At 59.2% G+C, this 21780-nt stretch overlaps 7 protein-coding genes across 7 annotated transcripts; 4 read left to right on the top strand and 3 right to left on the bottom strand.

Annotated features, from left to right (window-relative positions):
- Nucleotides 1–215: 215 nt before the first annotated feature.
- Nucleotides 216–3843, bottom strand: GGTG_10781 (ribonucleoside-diphosphate reductase large subunit). The gene is made up of 3 exons (XM_009228657.1): nt 3450–3843; nt 660–3359; nt 216–585 (listed from the first exon to the last, which is right to left on the bottom strand). The coding sequence occupies exons 1-3, from the start codon at nt 3466–3468 to the stop codon at nt 542–544; spliced, it is 2763 nt and encodes a 920-aa protein (XP_009226921.1). The 5' UTR covers nt 3469–3843; the 3' UTR covers nt 216–541.
- Nucleotides 3844–4074: 231 nt separating this feature from the next.
- GGTG_10782 (hypothetical protein) lies at nt 4075–6208 on the top strand. Its single transcript, XM_009228658.1, has 3 exons — nt 4075–4424; nt 4491–4668; nt 4779–6208. The coding sequence occupies exons 1-3, from the start codon at nt 4257–4259 to the stop codon at nt 5993–5995; spliced, it is 1563 nt and encodes a 520-aa protein (XP_009226922.1). The 5' UTR covers nt 4075–4256; the 3' UTR covers nt 5996–6208.
- On the bottom strand, nt 6113–9260 carry GGTG_10783 (hypothetical protein). Its single transcript, XM_009228659.1, has 4 exons — nt 8973–9260; nt 8873–8908; nt 8532–8772; nt 6113–8304 (listed from the first exon to the last, which is right to left on the bottom strand). The coding sequence occupies exons 1-4, from the start codon at nt 8987–8989 to the stop codon at nt 6913–6915; spliced, it is 1686 nt and encodes a 561-aa protein (XP_009226923.1). The 5' UTR covers nt 8990–9260; the 3' UTR covers nt 6113–6912.
- A 165-nt stretch (nt 9261–9425) lies between these two features.
- On the top strand, nt 9426–12423 carry GGTG_10784 (Nulp1-pending protein). Its single transcript, XM_009228660.1, has one exon. It carries the CDS (start codon nt 9607–9609, stop codon nt 11842–11844), a length of 2238 nt encoding a protein of 745 aa, XP_009226924.1. The 5' UTR covers nt 9426–9606; the 3' UTR covers nt 11845–12423.
- GGTG_10785 (hypothetical protein) lies at nt 12358–13137 on the top strand. Its single transcript, XM_009228661.1, has 2 exons — nt 12358–12760; nt 12867–13137. Exons 1-2 carry the CDS (start codon nt 12670–12672, stop codon nt 13031–13033), a joined length of 258 nt encoding a protein of 85 aa, XP_009226925.1. The 5' UTR covers nt 12358–12669; the 3' UTR covers nt 13034–13137.
- Nucleotides 13138–13143: 6 nt separating this feature from the next.
- On the top strand, nt 13144–18410 carry GGTG_10786 (hypothetical protein). The gene is made up of 2 exons (XM_009228662.1): nt 13144–18084; nt 18164–18410. The coding sequence occupies exons 1-2, from the start codon at nt 15268–15270 to the stop codon at nt 18224–18226; spliced, it is 2880 nt and encodes a 959-aa protein (XP_009226926.1). The 5' UTR covers nt 13144–15267; the 3' UTR covers nt 18227–18410.
- Nucleotides 18411–18727: 317 nt separating this feature from the next.
- On the bottom strand, nt 18728–20497 carry GGTG_10787 (hypothetical protein). The gene is made up of 3 exons (XM_009228663.1): nt 19926–20497; nt 19527–19861; nt 18728–19452 (listed from the first exon to the last, which is right to left on the bottom strand). Exons 1-3 carry the CDS (start codon nt 20323–20325, stop codon nt 18979–18981), a joined length of 1209 nt encoding a protein of 402 aa, XP_009226927.1. The 5' UTR covers nt 20326–20497; the 3' UTR covers nt 18728–18978.
- Between the last annotated feature and the right edge of the window lie 1283 nt (nt 20498–21780).

The raw sequence follows: 21780 nt of genomic DNA on the forward strand, positions 1-21780 counted from the left end.
AGAGAGAGAGAGAGAGAGAGAGAGAGAGAGAGATACAAGATGAGGCAAAAATGACCGTAAACATCTAGATGACCCTTCAATCTGGCGACCGCATACGCCATGCCATCCAAGGCATTGTGTGGATGGTGAGAGCTGGAGCTGTCATTCACCTGCATCGTCTAAAACTGACAAGTCTTCACGAAGCAACAGCAAGGGCCAAAACAACCAGAACACCGTCAAGCCAAAGACAACGTATTTGTTAGATAGCGGGCTAAAACAAGAACACATGGTATAGTTGAGGCGAACTGCCACAGTAGGTAGGCAGGCAAGAATACATGACGAGAAACGAACGCAAATTTATACCCACCCTCCCCTCTTGATGCCAACCCGTCATGCTAAACATTAGAATCCGCTCCCATCGTTACAAGATAACATATCCATCTTTCGTCCCTCATGTTGAGCGGGTAAGGTAAACAACAATCCAAAACAAAACAAATCAAGGCCAGCCAGGCAAGTCGAAGGGTGATGGTGCGCTACCCTCTACTCTCCGCGACTTGGGTGCCTAGCCGCTGCACATGATGCAGGACTCGGGGTTCTCGATGCTGCCTATAGTAGGAAAGAAGAGATGCGTTAGAAAGCGATCGATGGGGAGGGAGTCGAGCCAGAGAAAACAAACTTACAGGCAAGCACGGCTTCGGAGTAGATGTCACCCTCGCGCTCCTTGCTCTCGTTCTCCTTGTCCTCGGACTGGTCCTTCTTAGAATCATCCTTGGTCGGGTCACGGAGCTCCTCGGCCTTGATCTCGCCGGCCGGCTCCGTGGGCAGGGCCTTGGGACTCTCGCCCTCGGCGACGTCGGCCTTGAACGGGACCGTCTTGACGGGCGAGGGAGCAATCTTGGCAGCCGCGGCAGCAGTCGCAGTCGCAGGAGGCGGGGGTGTGGTGCTTGGGGTCGGGTCACCGGAGGTGGTCAGGCGATCCGACGTGCCCTCGCGCTTGGTGGCGTACATGGGCCTAGGTGACGACGCGGCGGCGGCCGTGGCAGCCGAGGACACGAACTGGCCGTTGGGAGGAGCGCGCTTGCCCAGGACGCCGCCGTGCTTGGCGATGGCGGTATCCTGCAGGCGCAGGGCCTCCTGGTCGACGGTGAACTGGATAGGCTGGGCGGCAGCCTGGGTGCGGAGGTAGTACATGCCCGTCTTGAGGCCGAGCTTCCAGCCAGCAAAGTGCATGGACGTGATCTTGCCCATGGTGGGCTCGCGCATGTGGATGTTGAGGGACTGCGACTGGTCGATGAAGGCGCCGCGGTCGGCAGCCATCTGGACGACGGTGCGCTGCGAGATCTCCCAGACTGTCTTGTACAGGCGTTTGGTGTCCTCGGGGATGCTGGCGATGTTCTGAATGGAGCCGCCCTCGGCGATGATGCGGTTCTTCATGTCGTCAGACCACAGGCCGAGCTCGACGAGGTCCTTAAGCAGCCAAGGGTTGACGACCTGGAACTCGCCAGCGAGCACACGGCGCTGGTAGATGTTGGACGTGTAGGGCTCGAAGCACTCGTTGTTGCCTAGGATCTGCGACGTGCTGGCCGTGGGCATGGGCGCCACAAGCAGCGAGTTGCGCACACCATGCTGCTTGATGTCCGCCTTGAGCCCCTCCCAGTCCCAGAGCTCCGACGGCTTGACGTTCCACATGTCGTACTGCAGGATGCCCTGCGACACGGGCGAGCCCTCGTAAGTCGAGTAGGTGCCCTGCTCGCGTGCCAGCTCGCACGAGGCGGTGAGGCCGGCGTGGTAGATGGTCTCGAAGATCTGCTTGTTGAGCTCACGAGCCTCGGGCGACTCGAAGGGCAGGCGCAGCGCCAGGAAGGCATCTGCCAGGCCCTGCACACCCAGGCCGATGGGGCGGTGGCGCATGTTGCTGTTGCGAGCCTCCTGGACCGGGTAGTAGTTCACGTCGATGATCTTGTTCAGGTTACGGACGACGACCTGGGTGACCTTGTGCAGCTTCTGGAAGTCATAGACGCCCTCGTTGTAGTCGATAAACTGCGGCAGCGCCAGCGACGCCAGGTTGCACACAGCCACCTCGTCGGGAGCCGAGTACTCAATGATCTCGGTGCATAGGTTGGAGCTACGGATGGTGCCCAGGTTCTTCTGGTTGCTCTTGCGGTTGCAGTGGTCCTTGTACAGCATAAAAGGGTTGCCAGTCTCGGTTTGGGCCTCGAGGATGGCATACCACAGCTTTTGCGCCTTGAGGGTCTTGCGGCCCTTACCAGCACGCTCGTACTTTTCGTACAGAGCCTCGAACTCATCGCCGTAGCAGTCCGCCAGGCCAGGGCACTCGTTGGGGCACATGAGCGTCCAGTCGCCGTTCTTCTCGACTCGCTTCATGAACAGATCCGGGATCCAAAGGGCCAGGAAAAGATCGCGGGCGCGAATCTCCTCCTTGCCGTGGTTCTTGCGCAGGTCGAGGAACTCGAACACGTCGGCGTGCCACGGCTCCAGGTAGATGGCGAAGGCGCCGGGGCGCTTGTTGCCACCCTGGTCGACGTAGCGGGCTGTGTTGTTGAAAACACGCAGCATAGGCACGATACCGTTGGATGTGCCGTTGGTGCCGGCAATGTAGGAGCCCGTGGCGCGGATGCGGTGGATGTTGAGGCCGATACCGCCAGCCATCTTGGAGATCATAGCACAGGTTTTGAGGGTGTCGTAGATGCCATCGATGCTGTCGTCCTTCATGTCGACCAGGAAGCACGACGACAGCTGGGCCTGGGGCGTGCCGGCGTTGAACAGAGTGGGAGAGGCGTGAGTGAAGTACTTGCTCGACATCAAGTTGTATGTCTCAAACACGCGCTCGAGGTTGTCGCCCCAGATGCCGACAGCGACGCGCATGATCATGTGCTGCGGGCGCTCGACAATCTTGCCGTCGAGCTTGAGCAGGTATGAGCGCTCCAGGGTCTTGAAGCCAAAGTACTGGTAGTTGAAGTCCCGGTCGTAGACAATGGCCGAGTCGAACTCAGCCTTGTGGCGCATGACGCAGTCGTAGGTTTCTTGAGCGATCATGGGCGACAGCCTGCCGTTCTTGGGGTTGACGTAGTGGAACAGGTCGCTGATGACCGACGAGAACTGCTTCTTGGTCTGCTTGTGCAGGTTGGACACGGCGATGCGCGCAGCAAGGATGGCGTAGTCGGGATGTGTCACGGTCATGTATGCGGCCGTTTCGGCGGCCAGGTCGTCCAGCTGCACCGTCGTGACACCGCCGTAGACGCCCGAGATGACCTTCTGGGTGATCTTAACGGGGTCGACATGGTTCAGGTCGAGGCCGTAACACAACCTCGAGACGCGGGCCGTGATCTTGTCGAACTGGACACGCTCCTCGCGTCCGTCTGCGGGTAGAGGGGAGCATAGTTAGCGGACGAAGCGAGGGAGGGGTCAAAGGGTAGTCGACGAAGGCGCTGTGTTAGGGGTAGGCCTACCTCGCTTCCGGACAAACATGGCGGGCTGTTGTGTGCGAGGGCCGCTCAGAGGAGGGGTGAAGGGTACAGAGTCTCCGCAAGGGGAGATACGGGCTTCCGGTAGTGAAGCAGTGGCGGCAGAGGCGGCGGGCCTCGAAAGATCAAGATGTCCACGAGGGCAGGGAGAGCGGGGTTATGTTGAGGGTGCAGGCAATGGCTGCATAAAACACACGCTCGGGACACTATGAAGGCCTCAAGGATGCTTGAGCCGAGGAATTGGGAGAATGCGGGATGTGTTGTTTGTTCTCTAGAGGAGGAAAAGCTGAATAGATGGCAGGGCGACGGGCGGGCCTGGGGCTTTTTAAGGGACGTGCATCGTGGACGCGTGGGGTCGCGAAAGCACTTAAACAACGCGCATTTTCGTGTTTTTTTTGCCTCGCTCCGAGCAGGACAGTGCTAACCCGCCAAGGTGGGGCAGCCAACCATGGTGACATGGTGACGGGACAACACCACGGCGGATTTCTAATGGCGGCAGGTAGCGACCAGAAAGGGAGGTGCAATCTGACTCGTGAGGGGGCCAATCACGCCCTGGGCCTTGTGGAGGATCAAATTGCGCTTGTCTGTGCCTCGACCAACAGGCGGTGGACTATGATTGATGTAGTATGCACAAGTACATTGTAACCTGCCCCGGGAACTCTGTAGGTGGAGCTGGGCGAGTTCCTTGCAGCCTGTTGGTACTAATGGGGCTCTGATGACTCTTCAGCCCGTCCATAAAGCGAAGCTGATATCCACTGGGTACCTTCAGTGGAACATAAAAGCAAACAAAGAATGAGGGCTTGGTCTCGCACCTTCGTGAACCGACACCCCCTCATATCGCCGATATCAGCCCGCCCCTGCCTTGTGCCTTGGCGCCTCTATAGTGGCCGCCAGCTCCAGCACGCCATGGCCGCTGAACAGCCCCCCGCTAAGGCGCCTTATAAGCCCAGATATGTCGATGCAAGTGCCTGGCTTGGAAACCGCCGCACGAGGTTGAGCACACACTAACACGCAAGACACGCATAGATCGGCATCAACCTCGCAGACCCCATCTTTAGGGGTCGGTCCGGCGGCAAGCAGCGGCACCCGGACGACCTGCACGCCGTCGTCCAGCGCGCCAGGGACGTCGGCTGCACCAAGCTCATTGTCACGGGCTCCAGTTTCAGGAGCTCCAGGGACGCCCTGAAGCTCGCCGACGAGTTCCGTAAGTTTGTGAGATAGGGGAGAAGCATACACACAAGACGCCAAAGTATCACGTAACCCAAAGCGGCGTGGCGGGAGTTCTGATGCGGCAGGCACAAAAACATTTTACAGCCGGAACCGTCTACTCCACCGCCGGGATTCACCCCTGCTCCAGCGCCATCTTCGGGCCTCAGCACCCCCACCACCACGAGGCCGCCGACGAGGAGCACACGGCCGCCTGCGACCCGGATCTGTCCAAGCCCGTGGCCGACGAGCACGAGCCGGACCTGGCCCGTTCCGCCCAGATCATTGCCGACCTGCGCGCCCTGGTCCGCAGCGGCAGCGCACCAACTGATAAGGGTAGCAGCAGCGGTAGCAGCGGGCCGCACCGCCTGGTCGCCTTTGGCGAGTTCGGCCTCGACTACGACCGCCTGCACTTCTGCCCCAAGTCTCTGCAGCGCCACTCCTTCGCCGCCCAGCTCGAGCTGGTCGCCTCGCTCGCCTCGCCCACATCATCGTCCCCGGACGACGACGACAACGACAACGACAACGACAACGACGACGGCGGCCCGCCCCAGCCCCTGGCCCTGCCGCTGTTCCTGCACAGCCGCGCCGCCCACCGCGACTTCGTGTCGGCCCTGACGGCCGCCTTCGGCCCGCGGCTAGAGCGCCTGCCGCGGGGAGGGGTTGTGCACAGCTTCACGGGCACTGCCGAGGAGGCGCGCGAGCTGACGGCCGACCTGGGCCTGTACCTGGGCATCAACGGCTGCAGCTTCAAGACGGCCGAGAACTGCGACGTCGTCAGGGACTTGCCGCTCGACCGCCTCATGATCGAGACGGACGGGCCCTGGTGCGAGGTCAGGCCCAGCCACGAGGGGTGGAGGTACCTAGTCGAGCACTATGCCGGGGTCAGGGCCCGGGAGGAGAAGGAGGCCGAGGAGAAACAGGCGGTGGCAGTAGCGGAGCAAGCTGCTCGGGCAGAGGCAGAGGCAGAGGTGGTGGCGGTGGCAGCTGACGGCGGTGGCGCTGATGGGGGCTCGGGGCAGCAGACGCCATCATCTGCAGCGCCCTCGGCAAATGGCGATGCTCGACGGCCGCCAAGGAAAAAGAAGCCGCAGCAGCAGCAGCAGGCCGGTAAGAAAAATCAGAAGGTGTCAGAGGTTCCCGAGCGCTTCAAGTCAGTCAAGAAGGAGAAGTGGGAGGAGGGCGCCATGGTCAAGAGCCGCAATGAGCCCTGCAACATTGAGCGCATCGCCATCATTGTCGCCGGCATCAAAGGCATATCCGTCGAGCAGGTGACCGAGACTGCCTGGGCAAACACGATCAAGATGTTTGGACTAGACGAATAGACAGACGTTGAGACTTCTGATAGACGCAGCCATAGATGCAGTATATGAGCCCACTGACGCGGATTCGCCTCCAGCGGTTTTTCGCAAATGAGCGGCCATTACAACCTAGGTTGTGGGAGCAGGGACAAGCAAGGTGTCTGTCTTCAAGGGCAAGTAAGTTGGTAGCCGTGTCACGCCGCCTGGGATCCCACCTAGTCTCCCCACGAAGTTTTCTGATTGATTTGTCCAACTCCTTTTCTCCATGCCCGCATATCTGACGCCGTGGCATCCATACCAAGAGAATGTGCGTCTTTGCGAAGCCCAAAACGCTGCTGCTGGCTCGTGCCAGCATAGAACATGGAGACAAGAAAGCAAATGCGAGAGAAAGACATACGCCCAAATAACCACCCGACCATGCCCACCGTTCCGGTCCGTGCCCCCTCAACGATGGAAGAAAGAAAACGCCGCTCCTGGCCCCCGTCGATAAAGGTTCCATGGAAGGAGGAGACCGTGAGAAAGAGAAGAGAGCAAGGGGAAAAAACTCATAAACATGCTCAAAGGCGGGGGCGTGCCGTCATTCCCTCACCCTTGGCCGAATTTCATAACCGCTTCCCTGGGACTTGTCGCAACCCCAAACTCCCGTCGACTCGCTGAGAAAAGAAAAATAAAGAGGCCGCCGAGGCTAGAAGAAAAAGCAACGCCTGGGCTGTAGTTGTACAAGTGGAGTGAGTGTGTGCTGGAATTTGAGAGTGAAGATAAGGCCTGGGGAGATCCGATATATCGCGCGAGATATCGAAGTACTTTAGTGAGTAGGCAAGTTTGCCTCTTGTCACCAAGATATGAATGACGCGGTAATTCAGCCACAGCCGTGTATGAGCTCGTGGAACAGAGACCCAAGTAACAGCAGAAGCAGCGAGGATGCAAGAGCTCGCCCTCGGCTACTGCTGAGCGGAAGCCTGGCCATCGCCGCCACGACGGTACCCACGTCCACGGCCACCGCCGCGGTTCCGCATACCACCGCGGCCACGGCCACGACCGCGGTAGCCGCCCTGGCGATAGCCGCCATCAACGCTGCCCTGGCCGAATGTCTCCATGTTCTTGCGCTGCTCCTCCCCGCGCCATTCACGACCACCGGGCTTCTGGCCACCATTCTCGGCCCGATCCCGTGCTTCGCTCGATATGTTATCGAAGAAGGAAGACGCCTTGTTGTATGCGGGAGGCGCCACCGTGCCGTCGTCCGGCTTTTCTACTATCTCGTTCAAGGACTTGTTGGGAGCCTCGCCCTGCGGAGATCCAGATACTGCCTCCTTAACGAGATCGCTCTTGTTGAACTTTGCATTCGAGGTTGCAAAATCGAAATCAGAGTCTGGGACTTCAACCTTGGTTGGACGGGGGCCGCGGCCGCGACCACCTCGGTTGCCACCATTCCCTCTGCCGGCATTGACCCTCATCTCGTTGACCTTCTTGGTCAGGTTGTCCATCGGATTGCCGTTGGATTGTTGAGCGGGTGCTGCTGCCGCATTGCCGCCACCCTCGAGCTTGGCCATAGCCACAGCAACCGCGGCACGTGCCGCTTGTGTTGCATCGCGCAATGCCGCCTGTGTGTTGGCGGCGTTGTTGGGCAGATCGTTGACCGCAACTCCAGTCACAGCGATCGATGCCTGAGCATTTGTTTTTTGCGTGAGCGCAGTAGGAAGTGGGATTGCCGGTGTGATACGAGTAACTTTCGGCCCCGTTGGGATGGATCGATTAGAGGTAGCACCGGCCTGTGCCAGTGATGCGGCGGTCGCCTTGACTTCCTCGGCCGATGGCTTCGAGTCCACCGGCGGGGTTGGTGGTGGGAAATTCGCCGCTTGGGGCTGGGCCGGCTGCTCAAGCTCCGCTGGCGCAGCAGAGCCATCCGAAGCGGGCGCCTTGCCCTTGTCTACCCTGGCCCCGATCGGAGGTGGTTTCTGATCTTGCTGCTGTTGCGGCGCGCCTTGCGGTGGGCGACCACCAGGGCTGGGACCCGGTGGTGGCGGGCCACCGTGGGGTGGGAACCCATACGCGTTCCACGGTCCTGGTCCGGGAGGATGAGGGTAGCCCTGTCCCGGAGGGAACCAACCAGGCGGAGGAGGGTATGGCAGCCCGTTGAAGCCGGGGCCGGGTGGGCCACCGGGACCACCAGGGCCGCCAGGTCCCATGGGACCACCTTGCCTAGGCCAATTTCCATAGTAGGGGTTTCCAGCAAAAGGCGGGGGCGCGTGATTGTTGGGAGGCCCGCCAGAAAGTCCAGCGGGGTGGATGCCGGGAGGTCCGTTTGGGGGTGCGCCACCTGGGCGAGGTCGGGCCTATCGTGAGAGTCAGTATCTGTTACCAGGAATTGAGGACCAAGGCAAAAGATGTGTTGCGTAGAATTTCGACATTCAGAAGGAAGGCAACGGAAATCAACATGGGGGTATGTTTGCGCATTTCAGATGTTTATACATCCGGGATATATCATCATAATAGCCGACGGTGGGCGGGCGGTTGGAGGCCGCCGAGCAGGTGCGATGGCAGGAAAGTATATTCGACTTACTCCTACGATGGCGGGATCGTCCGGAACAGCAGGCGGCTGGTTCTCTTTGGTGGCCGGGGCCTGTTCGATTCTTAGGTCTTTGACATCGCTGCCGCGGAAGACAATGTACTCGTAGACCTGGTCGGATGGAGCAATCTCCTCCTCGGGCTTTCCCCTGCGACCTTCGGTGCCGAAGGACTTTACGTTCTCCAAAGACACCGTCGACTCCTCCGAGTTGATCTCGTGTAGGACACCGACATAGCTTCCGGGACCACGTTAGCAGACTTGTAGGCTGGGTGGGCAGGCAGTGGAGTCGGCGCGGCGACGGTGACGCCAAGGCTGGGCGGCGAGAGACAGCCTACCGGATGTCACTCTTGGATATGAGCGAAATGCGCGAACTGGAACACATGAGGGTTAGTCAAGCACCGAGACTGGAAGAACGAGACTCCTTGTACTGCTCACCCTAGGAATTCGGACATGGTGAGACTTTGCGACTAGCTCTTTGGCGTAAGCTGAAGGCTCCCAAGAGCCAGCTGTTCAAGATTTTGGAGTCCGCAGTGTGGAGGAAGAGGGGAAAGACTGCTCGAACTGGAAGGTAAGTCGCGCGCGGGATAGAAGAAAGGAACGGGGAAACAAGAAGAAAGGAAAAGGCAAGATGGTTCGGGGAAGTGGTGCGCTAGAAGGAGAAGGATGAGGATTAGGGTGAGTGTGGAAAAGGTCAGGTTTGTTGGCGACTCGAGGGGATTTTCACGATGGGGAAAAGCTGGAGTTGGGGGCTGGGAGACAAAGGCTGCCCCACTTGGGCTTAGCTGGCAAATAGCAGCAACGGAAACGGAAGGTGGAGAGCTTAATTCTTATCAGCACGTGAGAATGCGGTTTATCAGCTTGCCCCTCCTGCTCTATGCAATGCTTCAGGTTCCATGCATTTGAAAGCTTTCTCCCGCCATCTTTCGTGCGGATTAGCAAAGACTCGAAACAAAAGCCAGCGAGTCCACACAATACCTTCCTCCTGGAGTGAACAACCTCGAAACCTCTCAGCTCCTTAATCGCAAGCTCATTCCTTGGTCAACCCCCTCCAAAAAAAAAAAAAAAAAAAATGTCCAGCCGCCAGCTTCGGAAGCTGCAAGAACGGAAGGAGGCGCAAGAACTGAAGGAGCTGCGAGAACGGAAGTTGCGAGAACAGCAAGCGCTAGGCCAACATGATGCGCCGGCAGACATCCCTGAAGACGACGAGCCAATAATACGTCAACCGCGCGCGAACTTGTTCTCCGGATTCGCCTCTCTTGTGGAAGATGGCGGCGATGACGATGAAGACGACGACGACGACGATATCGACGACGGCGCGGGGCAGCAGACTGCGGCGCCAAACCCTTCGGATGCGACGGCAGCCATCCCAAGTAAGAAAAGCAAGAAGAAATCAAAGCGGAAGAAGAAGGCCAAGAAGGCGGACCCGGAGCCCCCCGTAAAAGAAGCGCCAGAAACTGGTGGCATGGACGAGATCGACCGCGCACTACAGCAACTCAAGGCCGCCGAGCCGACCCCTGTGGGCACATCCGACTCTGAGCCGACAGACTGGTACTCCGCAGAACTCGCCAAGCTCCTGAGCATAAATACCATGCATCTCAAGGTGGTCAACGAGATGCGGAATCTTTTCGGGCGCGACGCCATTGCAGCGAGTAGCGCGGATAGCGATCCGCAAGCAGGGGTAGACCTGAGAGCCATGCAACGAGAGGGTCAAACCCTCGAGCAGTACCTCAAAGGACGGCCGGGCCAGAAGATATCCGAAGTCCTCTTAAGGCGAAACCCTTTTGTGGAAGGCAAGAGCTATTGGCCCAAGGCTCCAGCTGGCGGCCTCACGATGAAACGAGTCGACGAGAGTGAGGACTCGGATCAATTTACCGAGTTCGCATTCGCCCACGATCACGGTTACGAATCACTGGAGGCGGTATTCTTCCAATGCGTCCAAACGCACGACCCTATGATGCTAGTGCACTTCCTCCATCAAAACCCGTACCATGTCTCCTCTCTGATCCAGGTCAGCAAGGTCGCAAAACAGGACCAGAACTCGGCTCTTGCGGGCGATCTATGCGAGAGGGCGCTGTTTACGTTCGGTAGGGTGACTTTATCGTCCTTCCGAAACAAACTGAAGGATGGGCGCGCGAGGCTCAGCTTCAGCCGGCCAGAGAATCGCCAGTTCTGGCTTGCTGCCTACAACTACGTCAGGAGTTTGATGATCAAGGGAACCTACAGGACGGCTCTGGAATGGGCCAAGATGTTGCTGTCGTTTTCCCCGGCCGACGACTATGGGATGCTGAACTTGATACATGGCATCGCGATCAGGTGTCACGAGGCCGCATGGTTCATCGAGCTGGTGTGCGAGAACGACCTGTTCAGCTATCACATGGCACGCCACGTGCCAAACAGAGACTACGTCAAGCAGACGGCTGTGTTGGCGAAGCTGCAGCTGGGTGATGCAGCTGGTGCGAGGAAGCTACTGAAAGAAGGTATGGAGACACTCCCTTGGCTTTACTGTGCGCTCTTGAGCGCACTAAATATGGACGCGCCCAAATCCATCTGGGGGATTCAGGCCAGGAGCCCAAGCGAAGAGCTCTACACGGCCCTGTACATCAGCCAAGCCAAGGACTTGTGGAACACCCAACAGGCATCGGCACTGCTCAAAGAGGTAGCAACCTCGCTGGCGCGGCCGCCGGTGCACGAGACGTTGCCGGAAGCCGAGGACGTGGCGGAGAGTACGGCGCGGTTCGTGTACTTGGACAACACGCCGTCGTTGATGGCGCTCGTGCCGCATGCGCTCATGCACGCGTCGCCGAATTTCGACTTTGATCCTCTCCCCCCGCCGCTTGAAGAAAACATCTTCTCGAGCGTGGCGCAACGGCTGCCCTGGGACGGAACGCAGGCCCACCCTTCGACATCGCATCTCGGGGAGCTCTTTGCACGTCTATTTCCGGCAGAGCAGCGGCGCTGGGAACAGTTGTTTCAGGGGCAGGGGCTAGGAGATGTGGAGGGGTTGGAGGAGCAGGATGAACTGGTGGATGGGGTGCCGGAGGAGGATATCGAGGCGATGGTACAGCTGCGTGCCGCTGTGGCAGAGTCTAGGAACGATCCTGGGGTGCTCGCCCGGCTCGCCCAGATGGCCGAGTTTATGTTTGGTCGCCCTCGGGATGCAGCTGCCAACGAGGCGGAAGACGAGCCCACCATCGATGCCGCTGCCAGCAGAGGCGAGGATGATGCTATGCAGCAGGAGGACCGGAACCCGGCCCCGTCGGACACGCACGGTGGCCGGGGCGACAACACCAACCGGCAAGGAGACTGACCAGATAGTGCTCGTGTCTCGGCCATCCGTGCGAGTATCTGTGCGGACAGAGTATGGATTAGAGCGCAGGGCTCTGCGTCTGCATTGTGTGGCGTAGCTGCTGAAGAACACCACGCTGCACCAGCCCGAATGTTTCCCCGCGCATCCCGTCAGCCCACACGCAGGCCGTGCATCGTTGCACGGGCTTGGTCGTACCTGATGATTGAGGGCATAGGCAGTTAATTACCTTGGTAGACAGAATCCCCAAGCAAATATACCTACACGAGTCGGCCTAGTACACAGTACACAAAAGAGGCTTGAAAATTGCGCAAGCTGACGGGCCACGAGCTACCAGGTGCGGGTGATACAAGCCCCACGGGGGGCTCCAGCTCCAGGGGGTGTGTGGGCGACACCGACCCGAAACCTGCGCAGCTCTCGCGAAGCCATTGAGCGACGAGGCCTGATTAATAATTTGCTCACCAAAAGAGGCGAGCGGCAGCAGAGACCAGACGAGCAGGCCTGGACGGCGGCTGACCCTCCGTCATTTTGGATTTTCCATATAATTCGGCCTGCTCCTCCTCATTTTCTCTTGTTGTCCCTTGCAGCCCGGCATTTGAACAGAAGCCTCCCTCCGTTGCTGGCACATCATCATCACCTGGCCCCCACCTGCTGCAACTCCCCCCACCATTTCGCCAGGGCTCTCACAACCCGTATTTCCTCCACCTTTTTTCCTTCCAAGTCCCGAGCCAACGAACAACGGAAGCTCCGAGACTGCGACCCAACCATACCTCCTGCACCAAACCGGAAAACCACAACGACGGAGTCGAAGAACCCAGACCAGCAAAGATGGCCGAGACGCACACCTACAAGTTCGACGTCGAGATGAGCTGCGGCGGCTGTTCGGGCGCCATCGACAGGGTCCTCAAGAAGCTGGAGGGTTCGTTTCTTGTCCTTTGACTCCTTTCAAGCCCCCCCTTTTCCCCTTCTTGTTTTCCAGAACAAGCGACCCCTCGCTAACCAGAGATGTGTCTTGCCGCAAACAGGCGTCGAGAGCCACGAGGTCTCGCTGGAGAACCAAAACGCCACGATCGTCGCCAAGCCGGACCTGAGCTACGAGACGGTGCTCAAGACCATCTCCAAGACGGGCAAGAAGGTCAAGCGCGGCGAGGCCGACGGCGTCGAGCAGTCCATCGTCGTGGCTGCCGAGTAGAGAAACAAATGGGCTGGGGAGGACAGACTTGCTTTCGCATTATGATCTCTATTTAGACCGGCTTGTTGAAACGATTGGAAGTCAACAAAGCAGCAACATACCCATTTCTTTTTCCTCTTCGTTCCTGGTGCAGCTCGGGCGTTGTCGTAAAGCCGTACTCTCTGTTGCCGAACGCGCCAACTCTGGAGTCTCCAGGATCGGACCAGGGAGCTAAGAAGAGGATATCGGCCGAGGGTCTTGGCTCTATTACGCGTCGACCCCGTCCAGTACACGGCCCACCCATGCTCTGCCGCTCTCGGGTCGAGAAGGCGAAGGGAAGCGGATTGGTAGCTTCTAGTGCATGTTGGGACCTCTCTTCCACAGTCCGGCGGTGGTGTCACGGTGTCTGCCAGGACGCGATCAAGCCTCCGCAAGAACCACAACTTCTCCGGGGTGAGATGCATGTGCAACCCTGATACCTACATTGTATCCGCCGCCGCCGATCATGCCGATGGCTGATCACTGACCTTCCGGAAGAGTTTGCTAGGCCCGTCTGGCGACTACGTGCTTCCCGGCACGCGGTCGGCGTAGGGAGAGATGTCGGCCGAGCTATCCGGGGCCGACCGCCTTGGCGGGGAAAAAATAAATGTGCCATGGAAACCAAAGGGAGGAACACCCAAAAGGCAGTTTTGACTTTGACCGCTCAGGAACTCTTGCCAGTGTGATCAAAGCAAAGCTCGGGGTTTGTAGGTATGACAACGGTAACATGGACGCCCGGTGATGTGTGGTAGCGCCGAGTCATCAGCCAAGGCGACGGCGACGTCCGCAGCAGTCGCCGCGCGTACGGGGCATCGGAGACGACGACGACGACGCCTGTGGCCCCCTCCCCGACCAGAGAACAGCCTGGCTGGCCCTGCGCAAGAGTGCATGTATTTATTTGACTTATCTCGACATGGTTCGATCCCGGCGGTGGTTCGCGGCCGCGACGAATGAAGCGCCACGGTGACGACGACGTTGATGATGCAGGATATGGCAGGATGAACGGGGAGGGTGATGGCGTGGACGGACATGGGTGTTGGTCATATATGTTTATTGCATGACGGGAACAATGGCTTTGTGTCAGGACAATAATGGTCTTAGCAGCAGGCTGGAGGTTGATTGCGATGGTCCCCCATCTCTGTTGGGGGCATGGAGTGCCTGGAGTGCCTAGCCAAGGCGGGCTAGCGATGGCGGCGTGGCGTTCCCGAGTCCCGGGGCTCGCACAGTGCGGCGAGGGCAGGCGGCCAAGCCGTCAGGTGCCTGAACAGGAAGGAGATCTGGGGTTGGGGATCAATCTGGGGGTCATGCAGCCTGTCGGGGATTGCGAGCCATTCACCCATTTCATTTCAGGTGGGAAGATTGGGACCGGCAACGGCTCGCCTCCGCTCTGGTGCATCCGCGAAATTTCTTTTTGTGTTCCTTTCTTTAGTGGAGGCGTGTTCAATTGCTCTGCTGGAAGGATGCGGGCTAAGGTCAAGGCTAGGCTGCTCCTAAATTCGTCAGCAACCAGCACTGATGGGGGCTCTGTCTGGCACAGTGAATATTCAAATTCAATAAATCCACGCAAGCATCATGGCATGGAAAAGACAGCGTCAACGTCCCCGCGGTTCTTGCGTGATGGTTCAGGAGGAACCCAGACAGATGTCGCCATGTCAAGCACAGGCTCCCTCACATAGCAATGGTGTTTCGCAAGCACCGTTCTCGGCCAGGATCCCACACCAACCGCCACCTTTCGTCCGAGCACTGTGTGTCGGGCCCCGGCTGGCGGCATCGTACCAGCAACGAAGGCCTAGTTGGAGGTATGACCAAAGTTGACAGGCAACCTGGCCCGTCAGCCTTTGAAAGTCAGTTAGCTTTGAAATATTGATCGGTCCAGCCCAGCTGTCTGACACGCGCGCGCGCACGCACTGCTCCAATAAAGGGAACGCAAAAGGGAATGGAGCGCATGCAATTGGCTCATCAGACAGGGTAGAGAAAAAAAAATTAAAAAAGCAGGACAGGCGGGGGAGGAGTCTGATATCTGGTACCCCAGCCCAGCCCAGACGCGGGCGGCAGGAAACGGGCAGCAGCTTCATCGAGCGCGTACGGCAGCTGTGCGCATCATCATTCCCCAGACGGGCCCTCCTGACAGCTGCCAGCCGCTAGCACCAACCCCCCATGCGTCAATGCGCTGCTCGGCCTGATCCGCGCGGAACACGCGACCAGCTGCCGCCGCCATGGCCATGACGCCGCCTACCACGGACGGCTCCAGCACCGCCGCCAGCAGCAGGCCCGCCTTCGCCCCCGAGAGGAAGGATGCTGTCGCCGCCTCCCTGTCCGGCACCGGCACCTGCAGCGGCGCCGGCTCACCCGGCGTCATGGTCTTTGACGGCTTCCAGCAGCGCAGCGTCAAGCGCCCGCGCCCCGTCAAGTCGTGCCTACTCTGCCGCTCCAAGAAGCTACGCTGCGACCGCCTGAACCCGTGCTCCCAGTGCCAGAAGAGCCACCGCGTCTGCCGCTACGCCAACGACCAGGGGCCCGGCAACGCCTCCGACTCGGGCTCCGATGGCGAGACGGCATCTCCCTCGGCCGGCGCCGCCGACCGCGGCGCCCCCGCGCACAAGCGCGTTGCACTTGCCGGCGGCCTCAACGCCCGCTCTCCAGCCGGAGCCCACATCCCGCCGTTACCCACTCCACCTCAGCCGCCCATCGACGCCGCCGTCGATGTTTACTATAGGTCGGGGTTTGACGACATCGCCGCTCGGCTGGACCGGCTCGAAAGGCTCATTATAGCGTCTAGGACGGGCGAGGACGTGTCATCGGCTCCGGTGCAGGGGCCGCCGCCACCTCCTCTACTCTCGGGCGCCGCCACGGGCAGTTATGGCACCGGTACTACTGCCTCTGGGCTGACTCCAGCACCACCAGCCGGCCAAGAGTGGACCGCCAGCCCCGGTGCATCTCCGTCGTATAGCTATGACTCTGCGCCGCCGCCCGTCGGGGGAGGCGCACCGGGCAGCAGGATAGCTGCCCTCACTTCTATCGCAACTCGCTCCTTGACATCGCCCGTGACGGTGCGCGGTCTCACCATCAAGGGCGCCCGAAGCCTGAGAACGCGCTTCTTTGGGCAGAACAGCACGCGGGTGCTGCTCAACCTTTTCGACGAGGCCAAGGACTTCATGTACAACAAGGCCAAGCGCGAAAGCGCCAACGAGCTTTTTGTACATCTGCAAAAGATCTACACGGTGCTCCAGGAGGACCGGCACCGCGTGCTCGCGCCAATCACCGTCTTTGTCGACAGCGTGCTGCCCGTGCTCAAGCGCATGGCGGACATCCTGCCCACGCAGAAGTCGGTGTGTGACCGGCTGCTCGAGGCCTACATCGGCACCTCGGAGGGCCTGTACCGCGTCGTGCACGTGCCCACGCTTCGGGCCGAGTACCGGGCCTACTGGGACGGCCAACGCTGCTCCGACGGCTTCCTGCCGCAGTTGCTGTGCATGCTGTCGATCGGCTCCCGCTTCCAGACGGAATCGCGCGGCCTGGGCCACGACCGGTCCGAGGGCGTACACGTGCCGACGGCCTGCGCACTCGTGCGCGCGTGGCTAGACAGCCTGCGCGGCAAGCAGCTCGTCGACGTGGGCACGCTGCTGGCCGAGGTGCTGCTGCTCCACGCCCAGCGCATGATAGCGCCCCGGTACCAGGACTCGTGGACGCAGCTCGGCGTCATCGTGCGCATGGCCATGACCATGGGCCTGCATCGCGACCCGTCCGAGTTCCCGCAGATCAGCCCCTTCGCGGCCGAGTGCCGGCGCAAGCTGTGGTACACCATCATGGACATGGACCTGCACCTCTCGCTGGGCTGCAACCTCCCTTGCGCCGTTCGCGACGGCGAGTACACGTGCCAGCCGCCCCTGAACCTGGACGACGAGGACCTGCGGCCCGACAGCGGGTCCCTGCCGCCGTCCAAGCCCATCGAGGTGCGCACCGACGGCCAGCTGCAGGCCTGGGCCGCCAGCACGCTGCCGATCCGCATGCGCGCGGCCGCGCTGGTCAGCCGGCTCGACTCGATCCGCGACTACGGCGAGGTGCTCGAGGTGGGCTCGCGCCTCGAGCGCCTGCTCGAGGAGGTCAACCTCCTCTTCCCGCGCGGCCAGGGGCTGGACCCGAGGTGGAGGTTCAAGGAGTGGCGCATGCGCGCGCTGCTCGACATGCACATCCGCCGGCCTCTCCTCGCCCTGTACCGGCCCTTTGCCCTCAGCACCCCGGATTGCCCGTCGCAGATCGCGTCGACCTACTTCCGCTCCTCCATGGTGCTGCTCACCTACATGGACGAGCTCGACGCGCGGACGCCCGGCTTCGTCGATGTCAACCATATGTACCACGTAATTCTAAAGCACGACATCATACAGGCCGCCTTTAGCGTGTGCTACTACATCAAAAACGCACAGGAGGCGGCGGCGGCGGCGACGGCCACCAGCAACGGCGCTAGCGGCAGTACTGCCTACAATGGCATTGCCAGCAGCCTTGGCCCAAGCATGGCAAACACGACAGGCGGGGACAGCACCGACGCCGGCGCCAATGACAACAACAGCAGCAACATTACATTTGATGCCGACGGCAGGCCCCTGTGGCCGCCCGAGAGGATGATGCGAGTGGTAGAAAAAACACTGGAGGACGTGGTGCAGCTCATCAGGGACTCGACGTCGGACCTCAAGGACATCGTGGCGCTCTCCATCGTCATCAACTCGGTACGGCCGGGCGACTCGCCCGAGCAGCGGCTCGAGCGCATCCGGGCCGGCATCTCGCGCATCCTGGACGCGTGTCTCAAGTCGCTCAAGACGACGCCCGAGGGGCTCGGCGTGACGGCGCTCCCCTCGACGGCGGCGGCGGCGGCGGCGTCGTCCATGTTTGCCACCGCGGGCAAATCCAAATCCCCCGCGGCGGCGGCCGGTGCAGACGTCAGGCCGGGGCCGCCGCACTCGGATCAGCCCCAGCCGCCCTTCTTCCATGCGAACACGCACCTCCCCGCCGGCACCTACCACACATCTACGACAGGGGTATGTTCATCCATCCCGTCCGGCCTGTTGCCTGTCCACCTACTTGCTCCCCCTGCTCTGACATGCGCTATGGCTATAGTTTCCCGATGATTTTCCCCTATGGGACGCCAACTTTTGGGGGCAGACGCAGCCTGATATGTGAAGAACGGGGTAGTGTGCGTCTCGGCGCTGGCCGATCGAATGTCTTTATATATATATCATGTTTGGCTTCTTTCCTTCTACTTTTCCAGTTTCTTTCTCCTTATCGTCATATATATACCCACTAGTTGCTAAAGTTCCTCTACTGGCCCTGGATACCGGATAATACAAAGGAATATATAAACGTACTCTTTGAAGCTTTATAGTCCGAGGCTGGCCGCTTGCACCTCCCGAAGTAGTCGAGGACCCTAGGCTTGGAATGCGCGCCTAAAGACGCCAGGGGTTGGGGCGGTGATCAACTTTAGTGAGGAGGTCCAGATAAATCAATGTTCGCCCACCCCTCTTGCTCTAGATGCTTCCGATACAGCTTTCGGGCGGCGATCCTTCTCGCGTCGACCATACGGACCTGCTTGGAAGCGAATGGCCGGCAGTCGCCGAGCTGAAATACATGACTGACCCTAACGAAGGGAGACGCAAAACGGTAACTATACGAATGGTGGTTGGCCAACTCATTGTTTTAGTTCCTATTCTTTGCTCGTATCTGTGTTTCTGTTCTTATTACTGCTTTTATTCATCTTCCTATTACTTTTCTGTTCTTGTTACTTTTCTATCCCATTTCTCCAAATGAGGTAAACTGATCTCACAGGTCCCAGCATCCCGGCGCTTTGATTGGTGTCGCACATGCCCCTTCTAGAGCCGGCACAAGATCTGGTGTGATAACATTCTGCCACTGACAAAAGAACCTCCCCCGGCCTCTTAAGACCGGACGCCAATGCACTCAGTCGAGTTCAGTTTCAGACTAAGGAGAGTCCCCAGCTGCGTCGATCCGTCAGACCGTATTCCGTATTCTTCGGCGTCGCGAAAAATCTGGTCGATGTAATTACCCGCCCCCGAAAGGTGCAAAATATGCCCGATTGCGCAATGGATTGCAAATAAACGAGGCGAGGGCGGATCGATGTTGCGGTTGTCGCTAAGGTATAGGGTTCGCGTAACCGGTAGCCCCAAAATATTGCGAAGGAATGGATCAAACGCATCTATCCGATGAGTATGCGGGGGCTGCTGATCGGAAAGTGGTTCGAAGAAAAGCTGGAAGGAGCCAAATTTCAAACGGTGGTCGATTGATAAAGTAATAGCGTTGTATGGACGGTCGATTTCAGCGCCTTCAATCAGGTGCACAACTCCCACATCAAACATATTCAGAATATCCAGGGTGATTTTTCTAGCCGGGTCCTATACGCCACGTTGTAGCAAAGGTATCAGTCAGTACGCTGGGGCCTGGGGGAGAAAGGTCGCCGTCCACGTACCAACAGGGAATCTATAGGAGCCTTGACCAGTGAATGCGGCAGGATATGGGCAACCTCCAAATGCCGAAAGTCATGCGCCCCGATCGGAAGGCCGTCATCGTCCCTAACGATTCCTGCTTGCGCGGTCCGATAACGCCGCTGGCCCTCGTTGGTATCGAATTTGCGTGAGATTACACAGCGGTGGCGATCGCGGACGAGGCAGGTGCCGCGGAGAGCCGAAATGCGGTCCGGCGTGCCGGCGACAGATTGGGGCAAGGCGGCGGAGCCTTGGGCCCTTTGAACAGCAGAATGGGTTATGGGGGATGGCTGGGGAGTCTTGTTCGAGGCGCTCTTCACTATTAAGGAGAAGCATGTGTTAGACTGCCCAGCGGGCCGAGGGGCGAGAGAAGGAAGCCTTACGCGGGACAAAGAAGTTGTCCATGAGGTACTCTGCAAAGGCGTCCACCGACTCGTAAAGGCGCGCCTTCACCTCGGGATCGTTGAAATCGACGTCCGGATCGGTAACGCCGCCCTCGAGAGGGAGCTCCAGATGTCCGAAGAAGCTCGATAAGAAAAGGCTTTCGTCCGACCGCGCGTACTCGTGGGTGAGCCGCACGAGGGCGGGACGGTTGTAGTCCTGCCGCGGCAGCTGCTGGCTTGCCGAAGCCTCCTCGCAATGCTGGAGAACGTGGCGCATGCGGGTCTTGGCTTGAGCACGCGTGTTTTCGTCCATGACGGGCGTCCCGGCGTGCAGCACGCCTTGGAGGGAAGATTGATGGCGATGATGGGGCCCTGCCGGGTATGCGTTTGTTCTGTCCATTGTGGGCGTTTTTGAGTCGGTCGAGTCGGTCGCGGTTCGTTGCGGGTCTGTGCCGGAAGCGGCCCCACTTGGACAATAAAGTGGAAGAAATGAATAGCAGGGGCAGGGGGAAGGATAAAAAAAGATGTATAAAAAAAGGTAGGAAAAGCAGGAAAGGGATGAGAAAAAAAGGATAAGAAAAAGGAAAATGAAAGAGGAGAAGAAAAGAGGGGAGGAAATAGGAAAGGAAAGAGTATAAGAAAAAGGAATAGCGGGGTATCCAACGCGATATCTGCCCCGCCAACGCCCTGCCTCGGCTCGCGCTTCCGGACCCCCGCCGGCCCTGGCAAACAACCCGACCCCAGCGGGCTCCATCCCACCTTTTCGTACAGGAATGAGTATGATTTGATATTAGCCAGACGAGGGCCAGACGAGAGCCAGCTGCACTGCACCATGCTGCTTCAACTGTACATCGCGGGGCCAGCCAAGAGTTGTAGCGGAAAGAGGACTCGACGAGGCGACACTAGGCTCTATGAGGGGAAACTACCGCGCGACAGCGGGAAAGGTCTCTGGCAGGCGTGTGATCGGGACATGGCAAATCTCTCCTTCCTTGTAGTGGTCACCATGGAGAAACACGGGCTTAACCGCCAAAAGAATGGGGGGGAAACAACTTCTTGTTGGACTGGCTCTGCTTCGTAGGAGTGGCGATGGTCGGGATAGTTGAGATCCCACCCCGGTGAGCTGGGCTAACTCTAGGTAGGCACGGTATCGATGTGCTACGTCCCCATATTGGATACACCTCTATCTGGCCTGCGCCTCTGGATCCAAGTAGATGGGACCACGTGCCCCATGGATAGGTTCCATGATAGAGTCCGACAGCACCGACACTAGATTGACTCGGATCTTCTTTGCTCCCAGGAGGAACATCTTGAGATCACTGATGTGGACCTTTTGGGGCTTGGAGCCGTCACGCCGTCTCGAGATCTAGACTAGAGATTTCCCCTCGGACTGCCCTACCACGTAGCTCGGTGGATGCCACGGGGATTTGAGCTTGGGATTTTTTCTTGTGTGGTTCCGCTCCATCACCTGGGTCCCTGGTGGGAGGATAGGGTGGTCTCGAGGGTCGATTCGATCGTCGGACTACTATATCATGGAACCTATCCATGGGGAAGGTAGTCCCATCTACTTGGTCAGTCTCCGTCCTTGCATCGCTAGCTGGAGCCAGGACTAATCCAGTCTTTGAAAAGCCGCCTCGAGGGCTGACCAGGCGTGCTCGGACTCGCGCATGTACCGGGCGCAGTCAGCAGCGGGGGTGGTGTCGAATGCCACGCCCGGCAGGTACGGCCCGCCTGCAGCTCCAGAGCAACTCCACGATCATATCCTGATTTGGGTGCCCGAAAGGTTCTCCACCTCGAGCGTGATGGGAGCGCTTTGGTGGCTTGTCTTCTGTCTGTATTCGGTGACGACTGAGGTACA

Source organism: Gaeumannomyces tritici (genome assembly GCF_000145635.1).
Source record: "Gaeumannomyces tritici R3-111a-1 unplaced genomic scaffold supercont2.6, whole genome shotgun sequence".
Taxonomy (NCBI): Eukaryota; Fungi; Ascomycota; class Sordariomycetes; order Magnaporthales; family Magnaporthaceae; genus Gaeumannomyces; species Gaeumannomyces tritici.